Source organism: Rhinatrema bivittatum, chromosome 16 (genome assembly GCF_901001135.1).
Source record: "Rhinatrema bivittatum chromosome 16, aRhiBiv1.1, whole genome shotgun sequence".
In the NCBI taxonomy this organism is placed as follows: domain Eukaryota; kingdom Metazoa; phylum Chordata; class Amphibia; order Gymnophiona; family Rhinatrematidae; genus Rhinatrema; species Rhinatrema bivittatum.
Window position 1 is genome coordinate 33,087,536 of NC_042630.1, and position 24,779 is coordinate 33,112,314.

Sequence of the window (24,779 nt, forward strand, 5' to 3'; positions counted from 1 at the left end):
CTGGGCTCACCGTCTCACAGACTTATTCGAAAGGGCATAGTGCTGGCCCCCTCCCCCAGCTTGGCACCTGCTTGCCTAACTCATAGGCAGCCCCTTAAATTTGCTGCAGTGAGAGGGGAAGGACCCCCCCCTTCGCTGCTGCCATTACGTGCAATCTTGTACTGGGTCTTCTCTTTTTTTTTTTGGGGGGGGGGGGGAGGAGCGTATTTTTCAACCAACATTTAGATCAGTAGCTCCTTGTGTTTCCAGCGCGGTGGGGCCGACCAGGAAAGCAGTTTGCTGGCTCTCTTGCAACACTTGGTGGCCCAGCCTTTTGGCAGTTTTCCATTTCATAACTCGTTCTGGACCGGCTTCTGTCTTATTCGTTGCGGGTGTGATGCAAGGCTGCTCCCCTCCCACAGAATCAGAGGCTATGGGAAGCTTGCCTCATCCACCCATGTGTTGTAACCTCAAGGCTCTGAAACTTGTCGAAGGCAATGCTCAAACCTGCTAGCCCTCCTTGGACCACAAGAATGCTCTCTGGGCTGTGGGAATATTCGGAAGAGACGGCCACCGCTCTGAAAAGGGCCCCTTTGGATTGTGGGTTTACCAGATGAACGCTCACCACCAAGGAAGGCTGAGCCCGGCCTGGTTTCTTTACCCCCACAGTATCCCGGGAGGTGTCGTGCTGGGTAAAAGCAGGAACTACAGCTCCCTGCATGCAACGGGGCAAAAGCAGGACTGGATCCCACCTGTCCTGGGTGACACGGAACTTTCTGGTAACCTTGTCTCCAGTGCTAAAATGAAACCTTGATCAGCGCTCACTGACGCTCACTTTCCTTTCCAAGTGAAATGTGTGCAGTCACTGTTTTAGAATCCTTTAAGCACCTTCCCTGCAAATCCCCATAAACCCCTGCAAACTTCCATTTCCAGAGCTGTGTCACGCGTGACCTCACACGGAATGAGATCGAATTGGTTCATGCAGTAAGAACATAAGAAATTGCCATGCTGGGTCAGACCAAGGGTCCATCAAGCCCAGCATCCTGTTTCCAACAGAGGCCAAACCAGGCCACAAGAACCTGGCAATTACCCAAACACCAAGAAGATCCCATGCTACTGATGAAATTAATAGCAGTGGCTATTCCCTAAGTAAACTTGATTAATAGCCGTTAATGGACTTCTCCTCCAAGAACTTATCCAAACCTTTTTTGAACCCAGCTACACCAACTGCACTAACCACATCCTCTGGCAACAAATTCCAGAGCTTTATTGTGCATTGAAAGAAAAATAATTTTCTCTGATTAGTCTTAAATGTGCTACTTGCTAACTTCATGGAGTGCCCCCTAGTCCTTCTATTATTCGAAAGTGTAAATAACCGATTCACATCTACTCGTTCAAGACCTCTCATGATTTTAAACACCTCTATCATATCCCCCCTCAGCCGTCTCTTCTCCAAGCTGAACAGCCCTAACCTCTTTAGCCTTTCCTCATAGGGGAGCTGTTCCATCCCCTTTATCATTTTGGTAGCCCTTCTCTGTACCTTCTCCATCGCAACTATATCTTTTTTGAGATGCGGCGACCAGAATTGTACACAGTATTCAAGGTGTGGTCTCACCATGGAGCGATACAGAGGCATTATGACATTTTCCGTTTTATTAACCATTTGTGACTTCATAGCCTGGGTCTTGCATTTGATAAATCACTTTTCTATAAACAGAATCAAGGTAATCCTTCCTTGTTGATTTATTTAATGTTTATTAGGACTCAATCAGTGTGGTCTGGGCAGGGTGAGTCTTCCTTCCCTTTATGGCTGGGGACCCTCCGGGGGGGGGGGAGGGCTAGTTGAATATTTCTATCAGTCTGGGTTTAGATATTATTAAATCTTATGGTTTTAAAGTCCAGCGCTACACTGATGACCTGTGCCCTGCGTCCCTGTCTGGCTGATGTCTGTCGCAGAGGTCTGGCTGACTTCTCCTTACGGATGGAAATAAATACATAAAAGAAAAGGCAACTTGCATTAATAACACCGAGTTAGACTGAAGTGGGAATCAGATTCTTTCAGAGGGGATACAAGATTATTTTAGACTCAACTTTCTTACGTTTGTACCTTGGATTTTGTTTTTCACTCCAGTGCATGTGGTTCATCCTTTTTTATTTTTTGTTTGGTTTTTTTTTAATATATCTGAGGCTCAGCCTAAGACAGTGATGCAGCGATCAGGATTTTCTTGGAAGGATTGTTGTAATTCGCTCTGTACGGGGTTGTCCGTTAAAATCCCTGCATCGGTCTGATTTGAAGAATATTTGTCCGACTCCCGACACTGGTCCTCTCTAGTTGGTAAAGAGGGACTGGGAACCGTGGGCCAGCACAAGGCTTGTGTTCCAGCGATGGTCGTGAGTTCTGCAGTGCCGTGTTAAAATCAGGAGGCCTTCCGGCAGTTGCACGGTCCCTGCATTATGGAATTTGCTCACTTAAGAATAATTACCTTCCATTTAGACGTCTTTTGAATATCTACTTATTTAAACAGGCTTTTTGCTGATCCATTGCTTTCAGTCATCTCTGGGAGAATTGCAGAGTATTATTATACATTCATTCTTTTTATGGTTAATGTATTAGGCTTGTTTCTATGGTATGCCTCTTGTGCTTGTAGTTTTAAGCTTTTACTGCTGGGGGTGGCTCAGGGTTCCAGATGGGAGATTAAGAAAATGTGATTGAAGAATTGAATGTGGACCAGTCTGGTAGCTGTGAGGTCATGCATGGCTCTTTCGCTAAGGTGTCTGGGAAGCAGGGGAGCTGCGAGGAGCCAGCTACAGAAATTTTGCTCTGGGCCTAATGGTTTCCTCTTGTTTCTTGGGAATCGGGCCCCTGCTAAGCAGGAGCCCTCGATCACAACCACCGGGGGGGGGGGGGGAGTTTCTCCTCTATTTTACATCCCCTAACCTGCCCCGCCATTGTACTGATGGTTCGTGTCCGGTAGCCTCAGAGCATGATTCCTGGGCACACGCTGCGTTTGGTCACTGTTGGGCAAAGGTTGCCAGGGTCAGCTTGAAGCCCGTGTGTGGCTACGCAGCATGCTACCAACTTCCAGGGGTATGGGGGACCGTTAGGGCTAAGGCTGACCCCGATGGTTTGCATTTTCTTCTGTTCCCTGTCTCCCCCACCCTATGGGGCATGAGTTCTACCTCCACATTATCCCCAACCCTGGCCGGGTCAGGGAATCACGTCCATGTCCTTCCACATGGCAGCACCACCGAGGCACCACCAGGCCAGTTAATGAAATAAAAAAAAAAAGAGAATCTTAATACGTATGCATCTTATAGTGGGGGAGTATTACTGCTTGCCGTGTGTCCTCTTGGACTACTGCAGAAGATACAGAAAGGGCCACCGTCTTATAAACTCAGTGAAGCTGTGAGACCTGTCTGCCTCTAATGGGGGGGCATCCATTAGAGGCAAGGACAGAACGGTGGTGATGTCATCACACCCCACCCTGAGAAGAAGGGGGACCCGCTGACATCACAGACCCATGTGCTTCCAGCAGCAGAGAGCACGAAAAGACTCCCAGTCTTTTTCATAACTTATTATTCATGTCATCTGTATACAGTGCTGTACAGACGAGACAGTCTCTGCTCCCTGGAGCTTAAGATCTAGTTAAGATACAAATACGAGGCGGAGAGACAAAAAAAAGGTAAAAGGCTCAGAATTAAAACAACGAGGGCCAGATCGGGAAGAAAAAAGTCAAGTGGGGTTAATTGGGAATGGGTAACTTTAATTGTGTACAGATACAAGGAACGAGGCCTCTTAAGCCCATATATATATATAAAAAAAAAAAAAACCAGCCAATGTGGGGGGGGGACGGACACACTTAAGTCCTTTCCAAAACTTTGACACATTAAACGGTCTGATTAGCGTTTCTGTTCACCACAGCACAGGGAGCAGGGGGGGGGGCGATGCCCCCAGAGCTGGGGTTCCTAAACCTGCCCTGGGAGACCCTCAGCCTGTATCAGATTTTCAGGATATTCGCCATGAATAAGCGTGAGATATATTTTGCATAACATGGAGGCTGTGCATGCAAATTTATCTTATGCTTATTCATGGCGGATATCCTGAAAACCTGACTGGCTGGGGGGGGGGGGTCCCCTCAGGACAGGTTTGAGAACCGCTGCCCTAGATCATCGGGTTTGATCCTGGCTTGGCTCCAGTCATGAAGGTCCTTCATGACTGGAGCTCTTCCACCTTCGCCCACACGTCTCGCCGTGCCTGCCCCTGTCAGACCCTCGGTGTTGCTCTGTAATAAAGCCGGTTCCTGCACCTGGCTTCTGATCCTCGCTCCCGCTTCCAGCCCAGAGGCTGAGGTGTGCCCTGGATTACAGCCGGGGCTGGTGTAGGAGGGGGAACGCCGTACAGTGGTTTTCAAAAGCCAGAAGTGACACAGGGGTGAATTAGTGGGCCAGCAGCTGGCTCTTTTGTTTTCTCACTCCAACAGGCTGATCCGGTTCTGGTGCTGCTTGACTGGACATGTGCGGAGCGGAAGTTCTCTGCGCCCTCAGAAAGGCAGGAAGCGCAGCTCCCGGGGCGGCAACTAAGGAGTGGGTCTCTCCACCCCCACCTTGCTCCCCCTCACCACCTCAGTCAGGTCCTCTCTCCCTCAACCCCCATCTTGATCTCAGGTCCTTGCCCTCCCCAGTCCCAGCTCATCGCTGCTCCCCCCCCTCCAACCCTTCCTCAATCCCCCCCCCCCACACACACCCCCACCTTGCTCCCCCTCACCACCTCAGTCAGGTCCTCTCTCCCTCAACCCCCATCTTGATCTCAGGTCCTTGCCCTCCCCAGTCCCAGCTCATCGCTGCTCCCTCCCCCCCCCCCCAAACCCTTCCTCAATCCTGGGTCCTCTCTCTCCGCCACTTCTCTCTCTCCCCCCCTACCCTACCATCTCACCCCCCCCCCCCCCCACACTTTCCTCCCCCAGTGGCCCTGTCCTGCAGCCCTCCCCCCAGAGCCCTGGTAACCCTCTCACCCTGGCAGAATGAAAAGCAGCACTTATGTGAGGTGAGAAGTGTAAAGGTTTGGGGAAAGGAGATGGCGCCTGATCATCCCGACGGCCTGAGCTGCTTTAGTAACATCCAGGGCAGGCCTGGGCTAGTCCTGGATTTAAAAGTAGTTTTCTTGTTGTCCCCCAGACCGAAAGTGTCAGACTCGGTCACGACTTCTGCACCAGACTGAGATCAGCCTGGACGGCCGGGCAGTCGGATCACTGGACTTCCTGTTAGGACTTCAGAGGACCGCGGACCAGAATAAACCTGCCCTGATCTGTTACAAATGATTATCAGTCAGTAAACGTACACTTTCCAAATTAACAATTATTGTACAAAGCACCCCAGACGTCTTGTTCTTAGTCTGTTTTATTGGTGGAAGCAGCAGGCCAGGAATAGATGAACGGTTTTCCCCTGTTACATTTCACCAAGCCCCATTTTAGTTCTTTTTCACATCTTGTCAAGTTCAGGGGTCCCCGAAGTAGCTTCTGACCTCTGCAGGGCTCCCTAGAAGAGGAGGAGGCAGGGGTGAAGCTGCCTGGAGAAGGGAATGCTTTAGGACTCCCATTCCATAGCAGTTGGGAGCCAGTCCTGCTTTTTCCTCTGAGCTCCATTAAGCGAGAAGCCACCCTGGAGGCTTTCGGCTCTCGTGTCCATGGCTGGGGCTCCATGGAAGAGCCGAGGCGCCTCCGGCAGCCGTGGAATCAGAGTCTGAAGGAATCCCCTGCCTGCTGCGATAAGCGAAGCCCCTTTACCTCTAGCAGGGTCCTACAGGGGAAGGACCACCCGTCGGAAAGTTGCAGATTCCCAGGGATCTTAGTTTTCTGCAATTTCTGGTTGTTGCAGCCTTTTGGGGGGGGGGGGGGTTTCCTGGAAGCTGTGTACTGGATCAGTCTCCAGCCCTGTGGCTGCTCTCATGCCACCCCCCCCCATACTGAAAAATGAGGGAAACAAAGGACACCCCCAGTCCCCCGTCCCCCCCACTGCCATTGCTGGTTGCCTGGTAGGAGACAATTGTAGCACTACAGACCCGGAGCACAGGGAATGTCTTCTGCACCTTTGGAGGAGCAGGCTACGAACCAGGGGGGGGATCAGGGCTCGACTCCCACTGCCACTCCTTGTCACCTTGGGCAAGTGGCTTCCATCCTCCGTTGCTCCAGGGCCTGATTTAGCAAAGCTTTTCTCCCGTTCTGTCTCTAGGGGGGAAAATGCTTCATAAACGAGGCCCTGAGAACGTGAGCCCTCCGGGCACAGAGAAATTCCCACAGCACCCGAATGTGATCGGCTTTGAAGTACCGAAAGGCAGAATACAAATACAAAAATTGTCATCATCATCATCATCGGAGATGAGCTCCAGGAAGTTCCAGGCAGGATCTGTGTCTTTGGGGAGGACTAGAGGGTCAGACAGCAGGATTCATCCACTTCTCAAGAGGTCAGGAGGTGGCATTTGTAACTCTTGGCAGTCAAAAAGCAGGTTCTGTATGCCTGACAAGGTCACAAAGTGGGATCTGTAACTCTTGGGGCTCGGTAGGTCAGGGGTCAGAATCTATATCTCAGAGATCAAGGGCGGGACCTCTGAGGTTTACAGATCCCACCCCCCTGACTTCCCAATATCACAGCTCTAGGGAGGTCAGATGGTGGGATCTGCAACTCTCAGAGGTCAGGGCTCCCTCCTCACCCAGTCTTGCAGGAACTCGGAAGCAGTGGATGTGTGGAAAAATGAATTCCCAGAAACAAAACAATCGCAAACTGGAAATTATGCCTAAGCGAAAATTTGGTCGTTTCCCGAGGGCAAAACGCACAACGTGCTACGTAGTAGCAAGACACTCTCTTAGCTGTTAATGTCACCACGGGCAGGATCATGGAAAAACCCAGGACCTGGTCCGACGTGAACGGCTGCTGCGAAAGGAACCTTGCATCCCGCTCCGGGATCTGAACCCAGTCCACGCCAGGGACGACCCCCAGCCCTCTTCAGGTGTATGTGTGGGGAGGGGGTGTGTGTGTGTGTGTGTAGAAGCTACACCGTAAAAAAGCTGGAACAGCTAATGCCATGGAGCCCTCTATCCATCCCCGTGCATTTGGGGGTTGAGTGGCTGTGGTTTTTCTCGCTTTGAACTTTCTCCGGCTCACTCAGATGTTTCGGCAGCAGCTCTTCCTCTCGTCAGGATTCGGGGAGGCAGACAGAGCGGAGGCGTTCTCCTGGCCGAGGGATACCGTGTTGGCTCCGGACTGGCTCGGTTTATTCTTAGACACTTTCTTGAAAATTTCTGACAAAAAAAAAACAACAAAATCTGAATAAACGATAACATCATTTGGAAGGCAAAAGATGCGGGTTTGTAGGTTCAAATGAATAAAATGAGAGTCATCAGGGAGCTCCATCTCACCTAGGTCCTGCTTTTATTCCTAACCCCCTGCCCTTGGGTGCCCCCCCTCCCCCCCCCCCCAGTGCACCCAGGGATTTTGAGTTCAAATCCCAGGAGGCAGTGGGGCTAAAACCAGGACTGGATCAGCCTGGTCACCTTAGAACAGGGAGAATAAATTCAGTAAGATCCCCTTTGTGCCCAAATGGTGAGGATATTGTATTTTTAAGCTGGGGGGGGGGGGGGGAGTCCAACATGGCTGTTCCTGGCCCACAGTGCAGAGCCCAATACTCGACATAGAAAGATTTAATGCGCTTTTAATTGTCTCTCCCCGGGTGTCATATTTAGACACAGAAACGCACACTGTGAAGGCAGGTAATTCCCACGCGGCCCATCCCATTCAGTCTGCCGGTTCCCCTTCACAACGCCAAACAGAAAGTCACGTCAAAGCTGCACGCAGATGCCGGAAGATTATCCCCCCCCTCCGAACGTGATGCCTTCCGCAGTGAAAGCACAACTGTTCTCAGAGACGTCATCCCATTGCATGATGGGATATACAGAAGTTTGACGTTCCCCCACCAATGACATCACAGGCGACATCTGTCAGTTACCCGAAATACGTTCTCGTGTAAACTGGAAGTGTGCAAGGCCGATGCGGGGGGGGCTTGGTTGGCAAGTGCTGTGTACTGCCACGTGGAGGGAGCTGGGGTTCTTTTCCAGGCCCGTCTTTTGCTTCCCAGGGTCAGCCGGGGGTGCCGCAGGCAGGAGGAGGGGAGGGTGGTTCTGGCCGTTCTTCAATGCTGGCACCACGTGCCCAGACTTAGGGTCCATTTTAACCCGGCTCCGCGGGGAGCTGGGATTTGTGGTAGGCATGTGCGTTGGATTGCTTACGTTTCATCGGTTTATGTAAGTAAGCACACGTTTACGTGTGTAAGAAAAAGGCATCGACACGCATAAAGTACCAAAACGAAATTAAAAAAAAAAAAAGAGCCCAGAATGGAAAAAAGGGGAACGAGTAAACTGTTTTCCATGCACATCCTTGGTCCTGGCTCCTGGCCAAGGACAGTCACTGGGATAACTGGATGAGTTGAAAGGGGATATGAAAAAATGGGAAAACTCCCCAGGTAGTTGTGTTTGAAAGCTCAAGGCATCGATGCCCAACAAAGAGCCATTCTGATTGAGCTGGAAGCCCCACATGAGAAGGAAAATTGCTGTTCCCCCCCCCTCCAAAAAAAACAAAAGTGGACATATTTTAGAATTATTTACAATTATGTCAGAATACTCAAAATAAATCAGACAACTTTTGGTGTTGCTGAAACGTCTACAATTGCTGTGGGAACCATGTCCAACAATAGTCCGTCTCTGTCTTTTATTGTCTAGTGTTGTGTACTGTTCCTTACGGATGGATGGTTATATTGTGTGCCACTTAGGACCTTGGATAAAGCGGCCTATCCATATTTAAAATAAATCAGAGTATTATTCCTACACACACACACAGCTTCTGTCTGCCTCCTGCTGCCGATTTTAATGGAATCTTCCTGGAGCTCCTTCGGAACCTCCAAGGGCTTCCCATGCCGGTAGGGGCTTCCGCTCTCTGGCTCGGCTGGTGCGGAGAGGATGCCAGGAGGGGCCTGGCGTGCCCACTTACCTGCCAGGACGGTTTCGAAAGCCAGCTCGACGTTGGTGGAGTCCAGCGCCGATGTTTCGATGAACAGCAGCCCGTTGTTCTCTATGATGAGAAAAAAAGTGACAACTCTACTAGGGAAGCTAGTTTTAAAGGTCCCCTAACTGCTTTCTTAGGTCCTGCCCAGATTACCCCCTCAAGCCTCTTTCTATCTGGTTTTGGATGTTCTGTACTGGCGAGCAGTAGCTAAACCTAGTTGGAGGGGGGAGGGGGGTGGGGAAAAGTTGCCAAAAAGGGGCTATGACTTGACAATGCAAGGCAAGGCTCGGAAAAGGCCAGAAACATCTGCAACTTTCTTAAAAAGTAACCATCATCAATTTCTTCCCTCAAATCCATCCTCACCCCCCCCCCCCCCCCCCCCCTTCAGCAGTTACGCCTCCAGCTTGCTCTGTGCCTGCATCTCTAAAGCCCCCTGAGCTCCAACACTTTCACATTAGTCTTATGTCATCCCAACAAAAAAGTATTGCAGCCTGCAGTGAACCGAGTCACCCCCACCCCCCTACCTCCCCCAGCGACTTGGTTCATGGAGCAGTGACTTCCAACCCAGTGTGTTGTGGGATTTGTAGTCCCTGCCGCGCCCATTTAAAATTCACTACAGGTCTCAGAATGCACCCTGAAGACCGGACAGGCCAACATCTCTAAAATCCCTCTCCACGAGCTTAGCTGCCTCCATCACCCATGGGTATTTAATTAGAAGTAATTAATCGCAACCATCCTGCTTTCTAGAGCACATAATGCAGTTTGCCATGTTTTCTCAGTATCTCAGTTATTATATTGGTAGCTAATTAACGCTAGAATCCCAAAGCACAAATTGCTCTCAATCTGTTCTCTCTTAAAATATCAACCAAGATGTAACTAAGAATCGCGGGCGTACAATGATCCTTTCTCAGCAAAAACTTCTATTAAGCCGCGATGCTGGAGGAAGACCAGACCCACCAGTATCAGGTGGCTAACATACCATTTTATTGAGATTGGGACTTTCCTTCAAGGAAGTGAATGTCTGCAAGCTCCCGCCACCAGTTACTGGCTCTGTAGGAACTAGGGCAGTGCTCCTTCAACTGTCTTCCAAACCTGGATCTCGCTCCAGCCTGGGGCTGCCATCTGGCGCCATTATCACAAGAGGCAAGCTAAGCCTGACCTGGTTTTCCCCTACTGCAAAACAGAAGGTTAGGAGCGGTGCACAGAATGCATAAAAACAGTGGAATACAAACATATCTTTCGGTGTAACCATTGATGTTAAACACCCGACATGCTAAAAGTCTGCATCAGGGGAAGGGAAGACAGCACATTCTCTTGTCCTCTAGCAGAGAGGAGAAGCCAGCATCAACCTATTCACATCTCCCATATGGTGCTACCACACCCACATTAAAAATGGGTAATTGGGATTAGCGAGTGTAGCAACACATCTATCAACGGAAGAATTGCTTTTTCTCCTCCAGTTGACTGGAAGTAGTAAATCCACTATCTGTATTACATCCATCCAAAACAGCTTGCCAACAAGCCAGAAGGCTAATTGCAAATGCTTAAAACATCAGTCTTTATATTGAATTATATGTTTGTATTCCATTGCTACTATTCCTAATATTTATTGATGTATATCCTAGGACAATATTAAAAAAAAAGCTTCTTCAGATCTGTGAGTTATATTTATTTATTTTCATTAAGGTTTTTGTGTATTCTGTGTACTGCTTTTCCGTTGTGGGGCACCTGCCTCTCTCTGTGGTTGGGTTTATCCTATTGCATGCAGGGACCTGTAGTTCCGACTGTCCCTGGTCAAGCAATGGGCCAATTAGAACAACAATATGCAATAGAATAAAACTAGGCCTCGGTTAACCTGTGTTTTATGACATGGAGCCAGATAGCAGCCCTATTCCAGGGGGATACACAACAAGACCCCCTTAGCACCGGGGGAAGGGACGGTACAACAAAAATAATAGCATGGCCTCTGCCCCAAGAACAAGGACCACGTCAAAAGTCCTCAGGCTCTTCAATGTGACAGCTGGAATGGAGCAGCACTGAGGCCTGTGGTTAGGGCATGGAAACTGAACCCTACAGGGGGAGGGGGATGGGCAGAGGAGGGAGCACACGATGAAAACTATCAGATGGCAAAGTTTATAAGCCACAGGATGTGGTGGAGGCAAATAATTTATCTGGGTTAGCCACATTTACATTTATGGAAGACAGGACACTCGTACTGGAGCTGGATCTCCCCATTAAGATCTTCCAGGTATTTCCTAGTGACTTGGACTGGCCACTGTTGGCGACAGGATGCTGGGCTCAATGACCAATGGTCTGACTCAGCATGGCACGTCTTGTGTTCTTATAATGGCAAGAGGGTTTCACGCCAGGCTCGGTGCCTCCCTAATCCACGACTGCTGGAAGCCTGACATGGGTGACAGGTCATGGCTCTGCCCTATCCTGGCTGTCTTGTCTCCCCTTGTGCTATGCTATGTCTTTACCTAAGAACTTCAGAACTACAACTACCTTCATCCAGTGGGGCAATACCAGGACTGGAACAGCTCATCCGGCTGACCTGGGGTGAAGTGGCCACCCTTAATGAAGAGAGAGGACTTAGTTTGGCCAGTGGAATGTCTTAAAGTCTCACCTCAGGTATGGACTCTGTGTGACCCTGGGACAAGTCACTTCACTTCCCTGTGCCTCGGTTTATCCTGCTGTAGAAGCCCCCCTCCCACCTGTTGTCTTTGAAGGCTTCCATGTACAGCCGAGGTGGCTGCACGTATGTCTGCGAGGTATTAATGGCAATGCACGGTGGGATCCCATTAGGGAGCAAAGCAGCATTGATGCTCCACATTGATAAGACGGTTGCGTGGAGGCTGGACAGTTGGCCAGTACCTGCATATCTCCTGGCTTCCTCAGAGGGCACTTCGCGGGCCTGGTCACCTAGATCCTTCTTGTTTCCGACCAGCATAACGACGATGTTAGCATCTGCGTGGTCATACAGCTCCTTCAGCCAGCGGTCCACACTGTTATACGTCTGGTGCTTCGTGAGGTCAAAGACCAAAAGCGCGCCAACTGCTCCCCTGTAATAACTGGTGAGAGAGGCGGGGGAAGAAACAGTAAGACCACCATCCACCTCAGTGCTCCGCCCAATGAACTCAGGAAACCATCCCAACATTAACATGCACCATCATCATGACGCCAACCCAACATGGACCATAGCCCATTTTCATTATGAGAGGCGAGTTCAGTCTTGCCTCCTTCCCCCTCCTGACCTCCATCTCCCGTTCTTAACGCAGTCTGGAGCTTGTCATCTGGCAGAAGGCATTGGGATGGAAGTTGGAAAAACAGGACCCAGATTATAATGTCAAGATGACCTGGAGGTAAATTTGCACCATTTTTCATACACAAAATTAAAGGCAAAGAAAACCAGCCGAGGGGAGGCAAGAACTTTAGGAGGCTAACAAATGAAGGAAGCTTTGGAGAGAGCAGGGATCTCAGACATTGCCTTGAGAATGGGACCTCAGCGGCATCAAAAGTTGCATTGTTAAAGATTGGATGGCCTTAGAAGTCTCTGCTCTGTTCAATGGCTTTCTGGGTTGCCTTTCATTTAACTTTATAACTTTAATGGGGTTCAGCAGAACTTGGTATTTGATCTTTACCTGGTGTAGCCTTCATCCCCTGGTGATAGGACCCTGACCCCCACCCCCTGTCCTCTCTCACAATCATATATTAAGAGTAATGCCTTCAGCTAAGATATTGTATTTAATGTTGATCTTTATTGACTCTTTAGTACTGAATTTGATGCACAGCAAAAGCCTAATGGCTCCCCTTTCATCTGCCTCTCCCACTGCTCCTATCCCTCCCCACCTGTGAGTCAAGCAATCTTAGGCCCAATTACTAGAGAGACTTTTGGAGGTGGTGTTTGTGAATTAAAAGGGGACACTCCTCCCTCTGGCCCTGTACTGACCCAGTGTCCCAGCCTGGCACTAGAGGACACTCTTCCCTCTGACCCAGTGTCCCAGCATGGTGTTAGGGACACTCCTCCCTCTGATCCAGTACTGACCCAGTGTCCCAGCATGGTGTTAGGGACACTCCTCCCTCTGAACCAGTACTGACCCAGTGTCCCAGCATGGTGTATGGGGACACTCCTCCCTCTGATCCAGTACTGACCCAGTGTCCCAGCATGGTGTTAGGGGACACTCCTCCCTCTGATCCAGTACTGACCCAGTGTCCCAGCATGGTGTTAGGGGACACTCCTCCCTCTGATCCAGTACTGACCCAGTGTTCCAGCATGGTGTTAGGGGACACTCCTCCCTCTGATCCAGCACTGACCCAGTGTCCCAGCATGGTGTTAGGGGACACTCCTCCCTCTGATCCAGCACTGACCCAGTGTCCCAGCATGGTGTTAGGGGACGCTCCTCCCTCTGATCCAGTACTGATCCAGTGTCCCAGCATGGTGTTAGGGGACACTTCTCCCTCTGATCCAGCACTGACCCAGTGTCCCAGCATGGTGTTAGGGGACACTCCTCCCTCTGATCCAGTACTGACCCAGTGTCCCAGCATGGTGTTAGGGGACACTCCTCCCTCTGATCCAGTACTGACCCAGTGTCCCAGCATGGTGTTAGGGGCACTCTTCCCTCTGAACCAGTACTGACCCAGTGTCCCGGCCTGGCGCTAGAGGACACTCTTCCCTCTAACCCGGTGTCCCGGCCTGGCGCTAGAGGACACTCTTCCCTCTGACCCGGTGTCCCGGCCTGGCGCTAGAGGACACTCTTCCCTCTGACCCGGTGTCCCAGCCTGGCGCTAGAGGACACTCTTCCCTCTGACCCGGTGTCCCGGCCTGGTGCTAGAGGACACTCTTTCCTCTGACCCAGTGTCCCGGCCTGGTGCTAGAGGACACTCTTCCCTCTGACCCAGTGTCCCGGCCTGGTGCTAGAGGACACTCTTCCCTCTGACCCGGTGTCCCGGCATGGTGCTAGAGGACACTCTTCCCTCTGACCCGGTGTCCCGGCATGGCACTAGAGGACATTCTTCCCTCTGACCCGGTGTCCCAGCATGGTGTTAGGGTCTCTCTCCTCTCTTAGATAGCACTGCACCAGGGGCCTTGTATGATGTGAGAAGACGCATGTCCCTCTAAGGCAGTATTACACCAATGCCCCAGAGTGGCGTTATGAAAACTAACTCTTCTGAAGGTGACATCCCATGGAACAGACGTCAACCCTTTCCTGTCGTCATTTCAGAGCCCCCCCCCCCCCCGGGCAGTTTCCGCTAGAGCAGGGGATGTTCTAAGCAGGGCCTGGCTCCTACTGGAATTCCCTAGAAGAAAGGACGCAGAAGGCTACGTACGCCCCCTGTATTCTGGGGAATGCATCAGTTAAGTTAGAAGCGCTGCACGGGGGGGGGTGGGGGGTGTGTGTGTGTCTGCACGGCCAGTCTAACGGCACCGTCCTTACGCGGATGTGATGGCGCGGTAGCGCTCCAGCCCCGCCGTGTCCCAGATCTGTGCCTTCACCATCAAGCCCTCCAGCGTGACGGTGCGCGTGGAGAACTCCACCCCGATGGTGGTGCGGCTGTCGTGGTTGAACTCGTTCCGCGTGAAGCGGGAGAGGAGGTTAGTCTTCCCCACGCCAGATTCCCCGATCAGAACCACTGTGGGAGCAGAGAAAAAACAAACAAACGAAGAAAAAAAATTAGCACAGCAAACTGTGAGTCTGAGAGGCAAGGTCAACATCCTGGCCAATACATGACTTGGTTATGTGGAGATTTCTGATGCGGGGGGGGGGGGGTCAGCTGAGCCACAGGGCCACCTTGGGGCCTAGCAACTGATCTGGCAGGAATGTGAATTTCGATGAAGGCGAATTGAAGGGTGGGTCTGGCTTCCGAGGACGAAGTTAGTGGGGGAAGGGCTGTCAGCTGTGGATGCCGTCCGGTCAAGAGCCACATTGATGGGTTGCACCTCGAAAAGCAGCTATCCTGCTGGACCAGCTGGGAGAGGATGACAGCAGAATTGCCAATTCTACCTCTTGCGATGTCAGAGACACCGAATTCATGATTTGTCATGGGGGGGGGAGGGGAGAGGTAATTTAACAACTTCTGCTTTCAGTCTTGATGTTACCTTAACACCCTAACAACTCCAGCACCTAAGCTCTCACCCGAGTTACATTAACTGGTGGAGCTATAAACGCTTCTTTCCTTCAGCCTGGCTGTTGCATCTGAAGAAGGGAACCTGTGCGCTCTCCACAGCGCCATTCCTGCCGGTTTCAATAAAAGAAATCACAGCCCGCAATGGCTCCAGGACCAATGCAGCCACTAAAATGCTGCATGTCTTATTAAGGGAGAAGCCAACTTATTGGGCTTCAGTACAGATCATACCCTCTCCTTCAAAGGATCCCTGATTCCCACTGCATTGTACTGGGAGGTGGAGAGTTCTCCCCTGAATTTTCCACTTCACAAGTCTTCCAATGTTGGTGCAAAGAGAAAAAGCTGGAAACCGTCCACTCGCATCTCCCCCCCGCCACCAAAGGAACTGGCCGCAAATCGTAGTCAACAGACAGCCAGGTGGCTGCAAGACCTCAAAGGATCACCATGGTCACTCTCAGGGCAACATCTCAAGGCAAGAGCTATCGACCCCTGAGCTGGGCTTCCTATAAACGTGATTCCGCGTGGAGGTCCCAGGCATGCGCAGCTTCCGCTTCCTTCATGTGAAATAAAACCAAATCAGGTAAAAGGATTGAGCAATCCAAAAACAACGACTTCATCATGTCTATGCAAGCCAACAAACGGGCCGATACAGTACAGTGCGCTCCGACAGAGCACACTGTTAGCCGGCATTTGGACGCGCTAGCTTTACCCCTTATTCAGTAAGGGGTAATCGCGCGTCCAACCCCCCTGAACCTAATAGCGCCCGCAACATGCAAATGCATGTTGATGGCCCTATTAGGTATTCCCGCTCGATTCAGAAAGTAAAATGTGCAGCCAAGCCGCACATTTTACTTTCAGAAATTAGCGCCTACCCAAAGGCAGGCGCTAATTTCTCCGGGCACCGGGAAAGTGCACAGAAAAGCAGTAAAAACTGCTTTTCTGTGCACCCTCCGACTTAATATCATGGCGATATTAAGTCGGAGGTCCTGAAAGTTACAAAAAGTAAAAAATAAACAAAACAAAACTGGACTATTGCAATTCTCTACTAATTGGCTTACCTAAATCATCCCTAAGACCCTTACAACTTCTTCAGAATGCTGCTGCCAGAGTTCTGACGGGTAAAAGAAAATTTGATCATATCACACCCGTATTCAAGCAATTACAATGGCTCACAATTGAACAAAGAATCGAATTTAAGATCCTCTCAACTTTACAGAAAGCAATATACAAAGCAGACTACACCGCACTTGATGACATCATTCATATCCAGTATTCTCCACGCACAACAAGATCAACTAGTAAAATACAGCTAGTGATTCCATCACTCCCTTTTGCTAAACTCTCGTCCACCAGAAACAGAGCCATTTCTATCATCGGCCCAAAACTATGGAACTCTTTACCTCAGTTCCTCGCCTCTCAAGAAAACCCAAAATCTTTTAAGAAAGAACTAAAAGCCTGGCTACTCTGCCAATCTCATACTGACAGCCTGCTCAACAATCTCAAAACTTAATCCCACAGCTTCCCATATTTTGTCATTTACTCCCCCTCTGTCTAATCATCCAGTTTCCTACAGATATCTAAGACTATCTTATCATTATACTTGATCTCTGTCTACTCAATGTACCTTTCCTTTGGTACACCTTTATCTAGTTTATTTTCAATATGCCTATCCTTTGGGATAGCTTGCCTTGTCCATATGTTTTACATGACTGTTCTCAGATTGTTAAATGCTGTTGTTTTTTTTCAATGTCTTCAATAGTTTTATGTATCAGGTTGTTATAATTGTAAACCGGAGTGAAGGCTACTCTGCTCTACCTCGGTATATAAAAAATGCTAAATAAATAAATAAATAAAAATAAAAAATTTAAAATGGGCCCACAGCTCGCGGACCGAAAATCGGACGCTCAATTTTGCCAGTGTCCGGTTTCCGAACCTGTAGCTGTCAGCGGGCTCGAGAACCGACGCCGGCAAAATTGAGCGTCGGCTGTCAAACCCGCTGACAGCCGCCACTCCTGTCAAAAAAGAGGCGCTAGGGACGCGCTAGTGTCCCTAGCGCCTCTTTTTACCGCCGACCCTAATTAAAATAAATTATAATACTGGATTGCGCGCACAGGAAAGTGGCCTATGCGCCTGCTCTCCCGCGTTTTTACTGTATCGGCCCGAAACTTAAGCCTCCTCACTGGAAAACAGGGGTCAGAACCAGGGGCGGATTGTGGGAAAATAGTGGCCCGGAGGATTTTTTTCCATACTGGCCCATGGGTACCCAATTACATATACAATATAATTTACATATATATGTACACACCCCTATATTTCGGCATGGTCCTCCCGTATCAACACAGTACTATTTGCCAACACTCAAAGAATAACAACCCCACCTATGAAAAAGAATACCACAAATATTACACCAGAATCTAAAATATCAAGACACCTCCTATCTGGAAAACAGAACAGGCCAAGCTACTACAGATCCCTACAGAGAAACCACATGCTAAAAGAATGCTTCCTCTCAGTCTTTGCATGCAGAACACAAACTCTCACCAAATACAGAATAAAGCCACATAAAGTATAAATAGAAATGTGCAGACAAAAACTAAACTGTAAAACGTATCACACCAGACTCTATACAGTGCAACAATGGAAAAACAAAAATGTCACCATTCCTCATGAAACAATCAATAAAATCAAGATATATAAATCATGAATCATAATTATAAAATCATACTAATAAAATAATTTCAAAACAGCTGATGAATAGAATATCCAGTAATTAAAGACTCAAGCAAATTTTGAAACCTTTACCAAACACCAATAAAATATTTCAAACAGCAGACACATCACATACTACCCAATAATTAAAATGGTGGTCAAATCAAGAAAAATGAACTTAAAAAGCCACCTTTACTTACCCTCTCCAGCAGTTCTCCTACTCCTTTCCCTTGCAGGCCACACCAGAAGCAGCAGTAGCTGCTGAAGCTGTCCTCACGGTCCTCTTCCTTAGGGACCACAACCAGTTTCTTCTCTCTCTCTCACACACACACACCAGTCATACCCTCAAGACCAGTTTCTGTCTCTCTCACACGCACACACACGCACACACATACCAGTCATCTCCCTGATCAGTCTCACACATAAACATGTCACCTCTCTGGCCAGTCTCTCTCATTCACACAATGCTCTCGCTCCCTCTTACACACAAGCTCTCAATCACACACATGTTCTATCTCACTTACAAACAGGCTCAATCACACACAGGCCCTCTCTCTCACAGCCACAAACATGCTCCATCTCTCTTTCGCACACACACATTGACTCACACAAGCACCCTCCGTGACTCACATATATACCACACATACAAAAGCACCCTCCCTGCCTCACACACAGAAGCACCATTCCTTTCTCACACACACACACGCACGCACCATTTCTTTCTCACATACATACACACACACGCACCATTTCTTTCTCACATACACACACACACACACAGAAGCACCCTTCCGATCTAAGGCCCCCAGCTGAACAGCTGGTCTCCGGCGGCGGTTAACAGCACCGGTGTTCACTTCTTTGGCCCCCGCCGGCCTCGATTTTAATTTCTTCGGCCCCGGCCGGCTGGGGCTGGCTGGGTGGTGCTGAGGCTGGGCTGAGGAAGATACTGCAGTGCAGGCTGCAAGAGACCATTAGCCACGCGGTCGAGACTACATGACCAGCTAGACCGGCCCACCAGGGGAAGCCTGATCCCCCGAAAGGCCAATCCGCCCCAGGTCAGGACACAGGGGAAGACACTGCCCGATTGATCAGGTTGCTGAATCCCCACCCCCTTCCCTTGACAGAGAAGGGAGGAGGAGAAATGCTTGATAAGCTGAGCCCTCGTCAGCCTCCAGGTGTCTTTCTGAGTTTGTTGTTAAATATTGCCTCGTTCTTGATTTTATCTTGCGGGTTTTGTTTACAGCCTCAGGTGAATTCCAGACCTTGTTTTCCAGGTAAGGGCCAGCTTGGCAGGAGCCACCATGAAAACAAAACCATAAAAAAAAAGAAACACACACACCACAAAGTAACCTTTCCTTGAGCTCGCAGTCTCTCACCAAAAGAACCTCCTTGTAGGGAGAGCCTGCAGATGTGCAGAAGTGCGGTGCCAAAGTGGGATGCAGATCCTAGAGGGGACAGGCTCTGTATCCCTGCTCCCATCCCCTGAGCCCTACAGTCCTAGAGGTGACAGGCTCTGTATCCCTGTGCCCATCCCCTGAGCCCTCCAGTCCTAGAGGTGACAGGCTCTGTATCCCTGCTCCCATCCCCTGAGCCCTCCAGTTCTAGAGGTGACAGGCTCTGTATCCCTGCTCCCATCCCCTGAGCCCTACAGTCCTAGAGGTGACAGGCTCTGTATCCCTGTTCCCATCCCCTGAGCCCTACAGTCCTAGAGGTGACAGGCTCTGTATCCCTGTGCCCATCCCCTGAGCCCTCCAGTCCTAGAGGTGACAGGCTCTGTATCCCTGCTCCCATCCCCTGAGCCCTCCAGTTCTAGAGGTGACAGGCTCTGTATCCCTGCTCCCATCCCCTGAGCCCTCCAGTCCTAGAGGTGACAGGCTCTGTATCCCTGCTCCCATCCCCTGAGCCCTACAGTCCTAGAGGTGACAGGCTCTGTATCCCTGTTCCCATCCCCTGAGCCCTCCAGTCCTAGAGGTGACAGGCTCTGTATCCCTGCTCCCATCCCCTGAGCCCTCCAGTCCTAGAGGTGACAGGCTCTGTATCCCTGCACCCATCCCCTGAGCCCTCCAGTCCTAGAGGTGACAGGCTCTGTATCCCTGCACCCATCCCCTGAGCCCTCCAGTGCTAGAGGTGACAGGCTCTGTATCCCTGCTCCCATCCCCTGAGCCCTCCAGTGCTAGAGGTGACAGGCTCTGTATCCCTGCTCCCATCCCCTGAGCCCTCCAGTGCTAGAGGTGACAGGCTCTGTATCCCTGCGCCCATCCCCTGAGCCCTTCAGTCCTAGAGGTGACAGGCTCTGTATCCCTGTGCCCATCCCCTGAGCCCTCCAGTCCTAGAGGTGACAGGCTCTGTATCCCTGTGCCCATCCCCTGAGCCCTCCAGTCCTAGAGGTGACAGGCTCTGTATCCCTGCACCCATCCCCTGAGCCCTCCTCCAGTCCTAGAGGTGCCAGGCTCTGTGTCCCTGCCCCATCCCCTGAGCCCTCCAGTCCTAGAGGTGACAGGCTCTGTATCCCTGCTCCCAACCCCTGAGCCCTCCTCCAGTCCTAGAGGTGACAGGCTCTGTGTCCCTGCCACATCCCCTGAGCCCTCCAGTCCTAGAGGTGACAGGCTCTGTATCCCTGCTCCCATCCCCTGAGCCCTCCAGTCCCAGAGGTGACAGACTCTGTATCCCTGCTCCCATCCCCTGAGCCCTCCAGTCCTAGAGGTGACAGGCTCTGTATCCCTGCTCCCATCCCCTGAGCCTTCCAGTCCTAGAGGTGACAGGCTCTGTATCCCTGCACCCATCCCCTGAGCCCTCCAGTCCTAGAGGTGACAGGCTCTGTATCCCTGCACCCAACCCCTGAGCCCTGCAGTCCTAGAGGTGACAGGCTCTGTATCCCTGCGCCCATCCCCTGAGCCCTCCAGTCCTAGAGGTGACAGGCTCTGTATCCCTGCACCCAACCCCTGAGCCCTCCAGTCCTAGAGGTGACAGGTTCTGTATCCCTGCTCCCATCCCCAGAGCTCTCCAGTCCTAGAGGTGACAGGCTCTGTATCCCTGCTCCCATCCCCTGAGCCCTCCAGTCCTAGAGGTGACAGGCTCTGTATCCCTGCTCCCATCCCCTGATCCCTCCAGTCCTAGAGGTGACAGGCTCTGTATCCCTGCACCCATCCCCTGAGCCCTCCAGTCCTAGAGGTGACAGGCTCTGTATCCCTGCTCCCATCCCCTGAGCCCTCCAGTCCTAGAGGTGACAGGCTCTGTATCCCTGCATTCATCTCCTGAGCCCTCCAGTCCTAGAGGTGACAGGCTCTGTATCCCTGCGCCCATCCCCTGAGCCCTCCAGTCCTTGAGGTGACAGGCTCTGTATCCCTGCACCCATCCCCTGAGCCCTCCAGTCCTAGAGTTGACAGGCTCTGTATCCCTGCACCCATCCCCTGAGCCCTCCAGTCCTAGAGGTTACAGGCTCTGTATCCCTGCTCCCATCCCCTGACCCTACAGTTCGACAGAGCATTCATATGACTGGGAGACTGAAAACCTGGCGTGGATGAGACCCGTGCCATGGTTTGCAGATAGATAACACTATATGAAATCTTAAACATGCCACACTGAAGCCAGATCACCGGAAAGTAAGAGTATGGGCCTAGAATTAAAAAAGCAGGGCTAGCTCAGAATCACAGGTGTAAGCTGATACCTATGCAGTTTCTTTGTAAACAGGAGCTGATAAGGGCTAGGGAAGGGCAGCAAACAGAGAAACAGAGAGGTCAGGGATGGAAGTGTGGGGGGAGTATTTGTTCTTGCAAATATTTGCTCTTGCAAGAAGAGGGAGGAGAGTGTGTTTCAGGTGAAAAGATCCTGTGTCTTCAGAATCAGGTAAAGAGGGCACGGTCTGAAGGCCGAAGGGCGAGCCCTTACCAACTGACACCAAGTGACCTAGGCCCGGCTCATCCTGGCCTCTTTTTACCTCATTTTCTGCAGGGAGATGTGGTTCCGAGAAAAAGCAGGAACCTTGCCTCCGTACAGGCTACCGAGTGGGTAACTCCAGGACCAGCCTGACAACATGGGAGTCATCGACTGATCCCCTCCAATTCTTTTCGTTTTATCAGCGAGGCCCAGCAGTTTCCTCCTGCTCATTCAGACTTTCCGCTCAGTCCGGATTTGGCACCAGGAGCCTTCGGGTGCAACTGCCTGGCTTTTTTTTTTTTTTTTTTTAATCTCCTCCCAACTCAGTCCTAGTCATTGCAGCCTCGGTCCTCGGACAGGGGGACCACGCACCAGGGCTCCCTCCGGAGCCCTACAATCCCGATTCCTAAATCCAGCCACCAGGTGTCGCCATGGCACGATGAGTCCTACTCCCCCACTCCCAACGCTGTGAGTGTTGCCTCCCCCGCCGACCTCGGGTGTTAGAGCCGTCCATAGGCACTGCCATAAAGCCACCGGCCTGATCCCCCTCAAAATCAAAGGACGGCTGCCCCGACTTGACATGAGGAAACCTCTTCTATCAGTACAGAGAGGATGGGGAAAGGAAGAGACCAAATCCCTCCAGGACAGAAGGGACAAGCTGAACCATTGCTTGTTTTATCCCCCCTCAGTTCATCAATGGATTTGGACTTGCTCCGTCTTGTACTGAAATTGGATCAGCAGGAGGTAACACCAGGACCAGCTCAACCTCTCCCCGCTGGCCCGGAGGCAGCCGATCACCTCACTTTGATTTTTTTTTTTTTCTTCTCCTACCAGAAAGATGCAAGTTGCACTCTTTTCCTTCTGACTCCCTGCAGCAGCTGAGCAGAACACCTGTAACCACAGGCACAGCCAGAGGTGCAAACACATCTGGAAGAGAGGGGCGGCCAGAATCTCGGAAGACTATCACACGGGCACCTGCCAGCTCTTTCCCGGCGATGCTGGAACCAGGACTTTGGGTTCATGTGTCACCGTTGCGACGGCGGCAAAGCCAACTTCCAGTGCCACCGCTGACCTTCGCCGCCATCACTGCAGCGCCGCGGATCTGCAGTGACGTCCAGAGGCCAACCTGTCCCAGCACTGCACGGGAACCGAGCCGGCATGGGGGGGGGGCGCCGTTTCTAGACTCCGGGGCCCTCATGGGGGGGGGGGGGGGGCGGAACTGCGTTGTTTAATTTATGGTGCAAAATTTAAAAAAAACACAGCCTGCTCTTCCTCTTCCACTCTCCCCATGCAGTGATCAAAAAAATTCACTGTAAAGAGCTAGCAAAATGTGAAAAACACCTGGCAGCGAGAAAGCACACGGGGAGAAGAGAGGGATCCTAAAACTTTCACAGCCACCGATATCTTTCAAATACATTTTATTTTTCCAGGAAGCAAGTTTGCAGCAGAGGCTCAACCGTTCTTTAAAGAGGTGGAACTCCAGGGCAGGCTGGCTCAGCTGAAGTAAGCGAATTCGACTTTCTCTTAACGATGAATGAAAAAGCAGCAGAAGAAAGCCAGGCAGACGTACCTTTGAACACAAAGTTGTAGTCCTCTTCCTCGGTCCCCATGCTCTCAATGCCGCTTTCACCACCAACTTCCTTTTATCTCCCAGGAGCAGCAGTGTGCCCGGTTCCAGCCAGCAGGGGGAAAAACAATTAAAGAAAGAAAGAAAAAAAAACAAAAAACCTATCAAACTATCAATGCCTTCTTGCTTCCTCTACACACAGACACAAAAACAATAAAAAAAAAAAAAAAAAAAGAGAACCCAACATGACAAACTTTCTTCAGACAAGAAACGACTTGGGTCAGGCCCAGTCTCTGAGACTGGAGGGGGTGGGAGACCAGCGGGCTGGGAATGGGAGAGCCCCAGCAGGTGAAAGGTGCGGTGAGTCAGTGGGTGGATCCCCGGGGCTGACTCTCTGGATGGGTGTCACCCTACAGGTTGAACAGGTAAGGACTGTCTCTCTCAAGTTAATTAGTACCTCAGTGTGTGTGTGTGTCTGTGTTTGTTTGGTACCCACCCTGCTGCCTTGGAAGAGCGAGCCCAAGCCAAGTTTTCACCAAGACTGGAGAGATGCGGGGGGGGTGGTTAGGAGGGCGAAAGCCATCTGCTGCAGTCTGAGATGCTGGGGAGGCCCATTAGAATTAAGGAGACCACTTGGCTTCCTTCCCAGGCTGATCTAAGTCCTGATTTTGCTCCCCCCCCACCGGGCATCTGTGGCAGGGATGGCCAACGTCAAGGCATTGAGAGCCACAAACAAGTCAGGTGGTTCAGGAGATCCACGATGAATATGTATGAGGTAGGTTTGCATTCAACGGAGGCAGTGCATGCAGATCTCTTTCATGCATATTCATCGTGGATCTCCTGAAAACCTGGCCTGTTTGGGGCCCTCCAGGACCAGAGCTGGGCTTGTGGTTCCCGTTTTCTCCAAGGCAACTCTCTGGAGATAAAATCAGGCTCAGCCCTTCCTGTGTATGATGAGGAGCTATCTGGTTACCTTGATTTTACAGAGGCAAACCAACTCCTCGTCACCAGGAGATGGAGTTCCACTCCTGGTTTTCCGCACCGCCCCCCCCTCCCCCTCAGATGCTTCTGAATTTCCTATTGATTTTATTAAGAAAATCAAAACTCCAGCTCCCTATAAGCAATGGGCAAAACCAGCCAAATCATGAGACTCCAGACCCAAGGCAGAAGAGCCCTGATGAAAGGCAGAATCGTGACGGGAGGTCCCTAATGAAAGATGGTGGGACCCAAAGGGACTGAGTGTCCTGACTTTAAAGTGATATTTCTAACTAACAGACCGAGGAAGTTAGAGAATGAAATGTTTTGGTGAAGGTGTGTAGCGCCATGTAGCACTATGTGTTCTGGACAGATACATAATTTTATTTTTTGGTAAAAAAAAGTTATTCCCTTTGTATTTGTTGGATATGCCAGGGGCTCCCTCTTTCCAGACTCCCATGCAGACATCGCTCTGACACCCATACAAACAGGAAAATAG

The 24,779-nt window shown here is 50.8% G+C and overlaps 1 protein-coding gene across 1 annotated transcript; it reads right to left on the bottom strand.

The window, feature by feature from the left end:
• Positions 1 to 5,311: 5,311 nt before the first annotated feature.
• RAB25 (RAB25, member RAS oncogene family) lies at positions 5,312 to 23,499 on the bottom strand. The gene is made up of 5 exons (XM_029580881.1): positions 23,309 to 23,499; positions 14,466 to 14,661; positions 11,905 to 12,101; positions 9,016 to 9,096; positions 5,312 to 7,274 (listed from the first exon to the last, which is right to left on the bottom strand). Exons 1-5 carry the CDS (start codon positions 23,346 to 23,348, stop codon positions 7,138 to 7,140), a joined length of 651 nt encoding a protein of 216 aa, XP_029436741.1. The 5' UTR covers positions 23,349 to 23,499; the 3' UTR covers positions 5,312 to 7,137.
• Between the last annotated feature and the right edge of the window lie 1,280 nt (positions 23,500 to 24,779).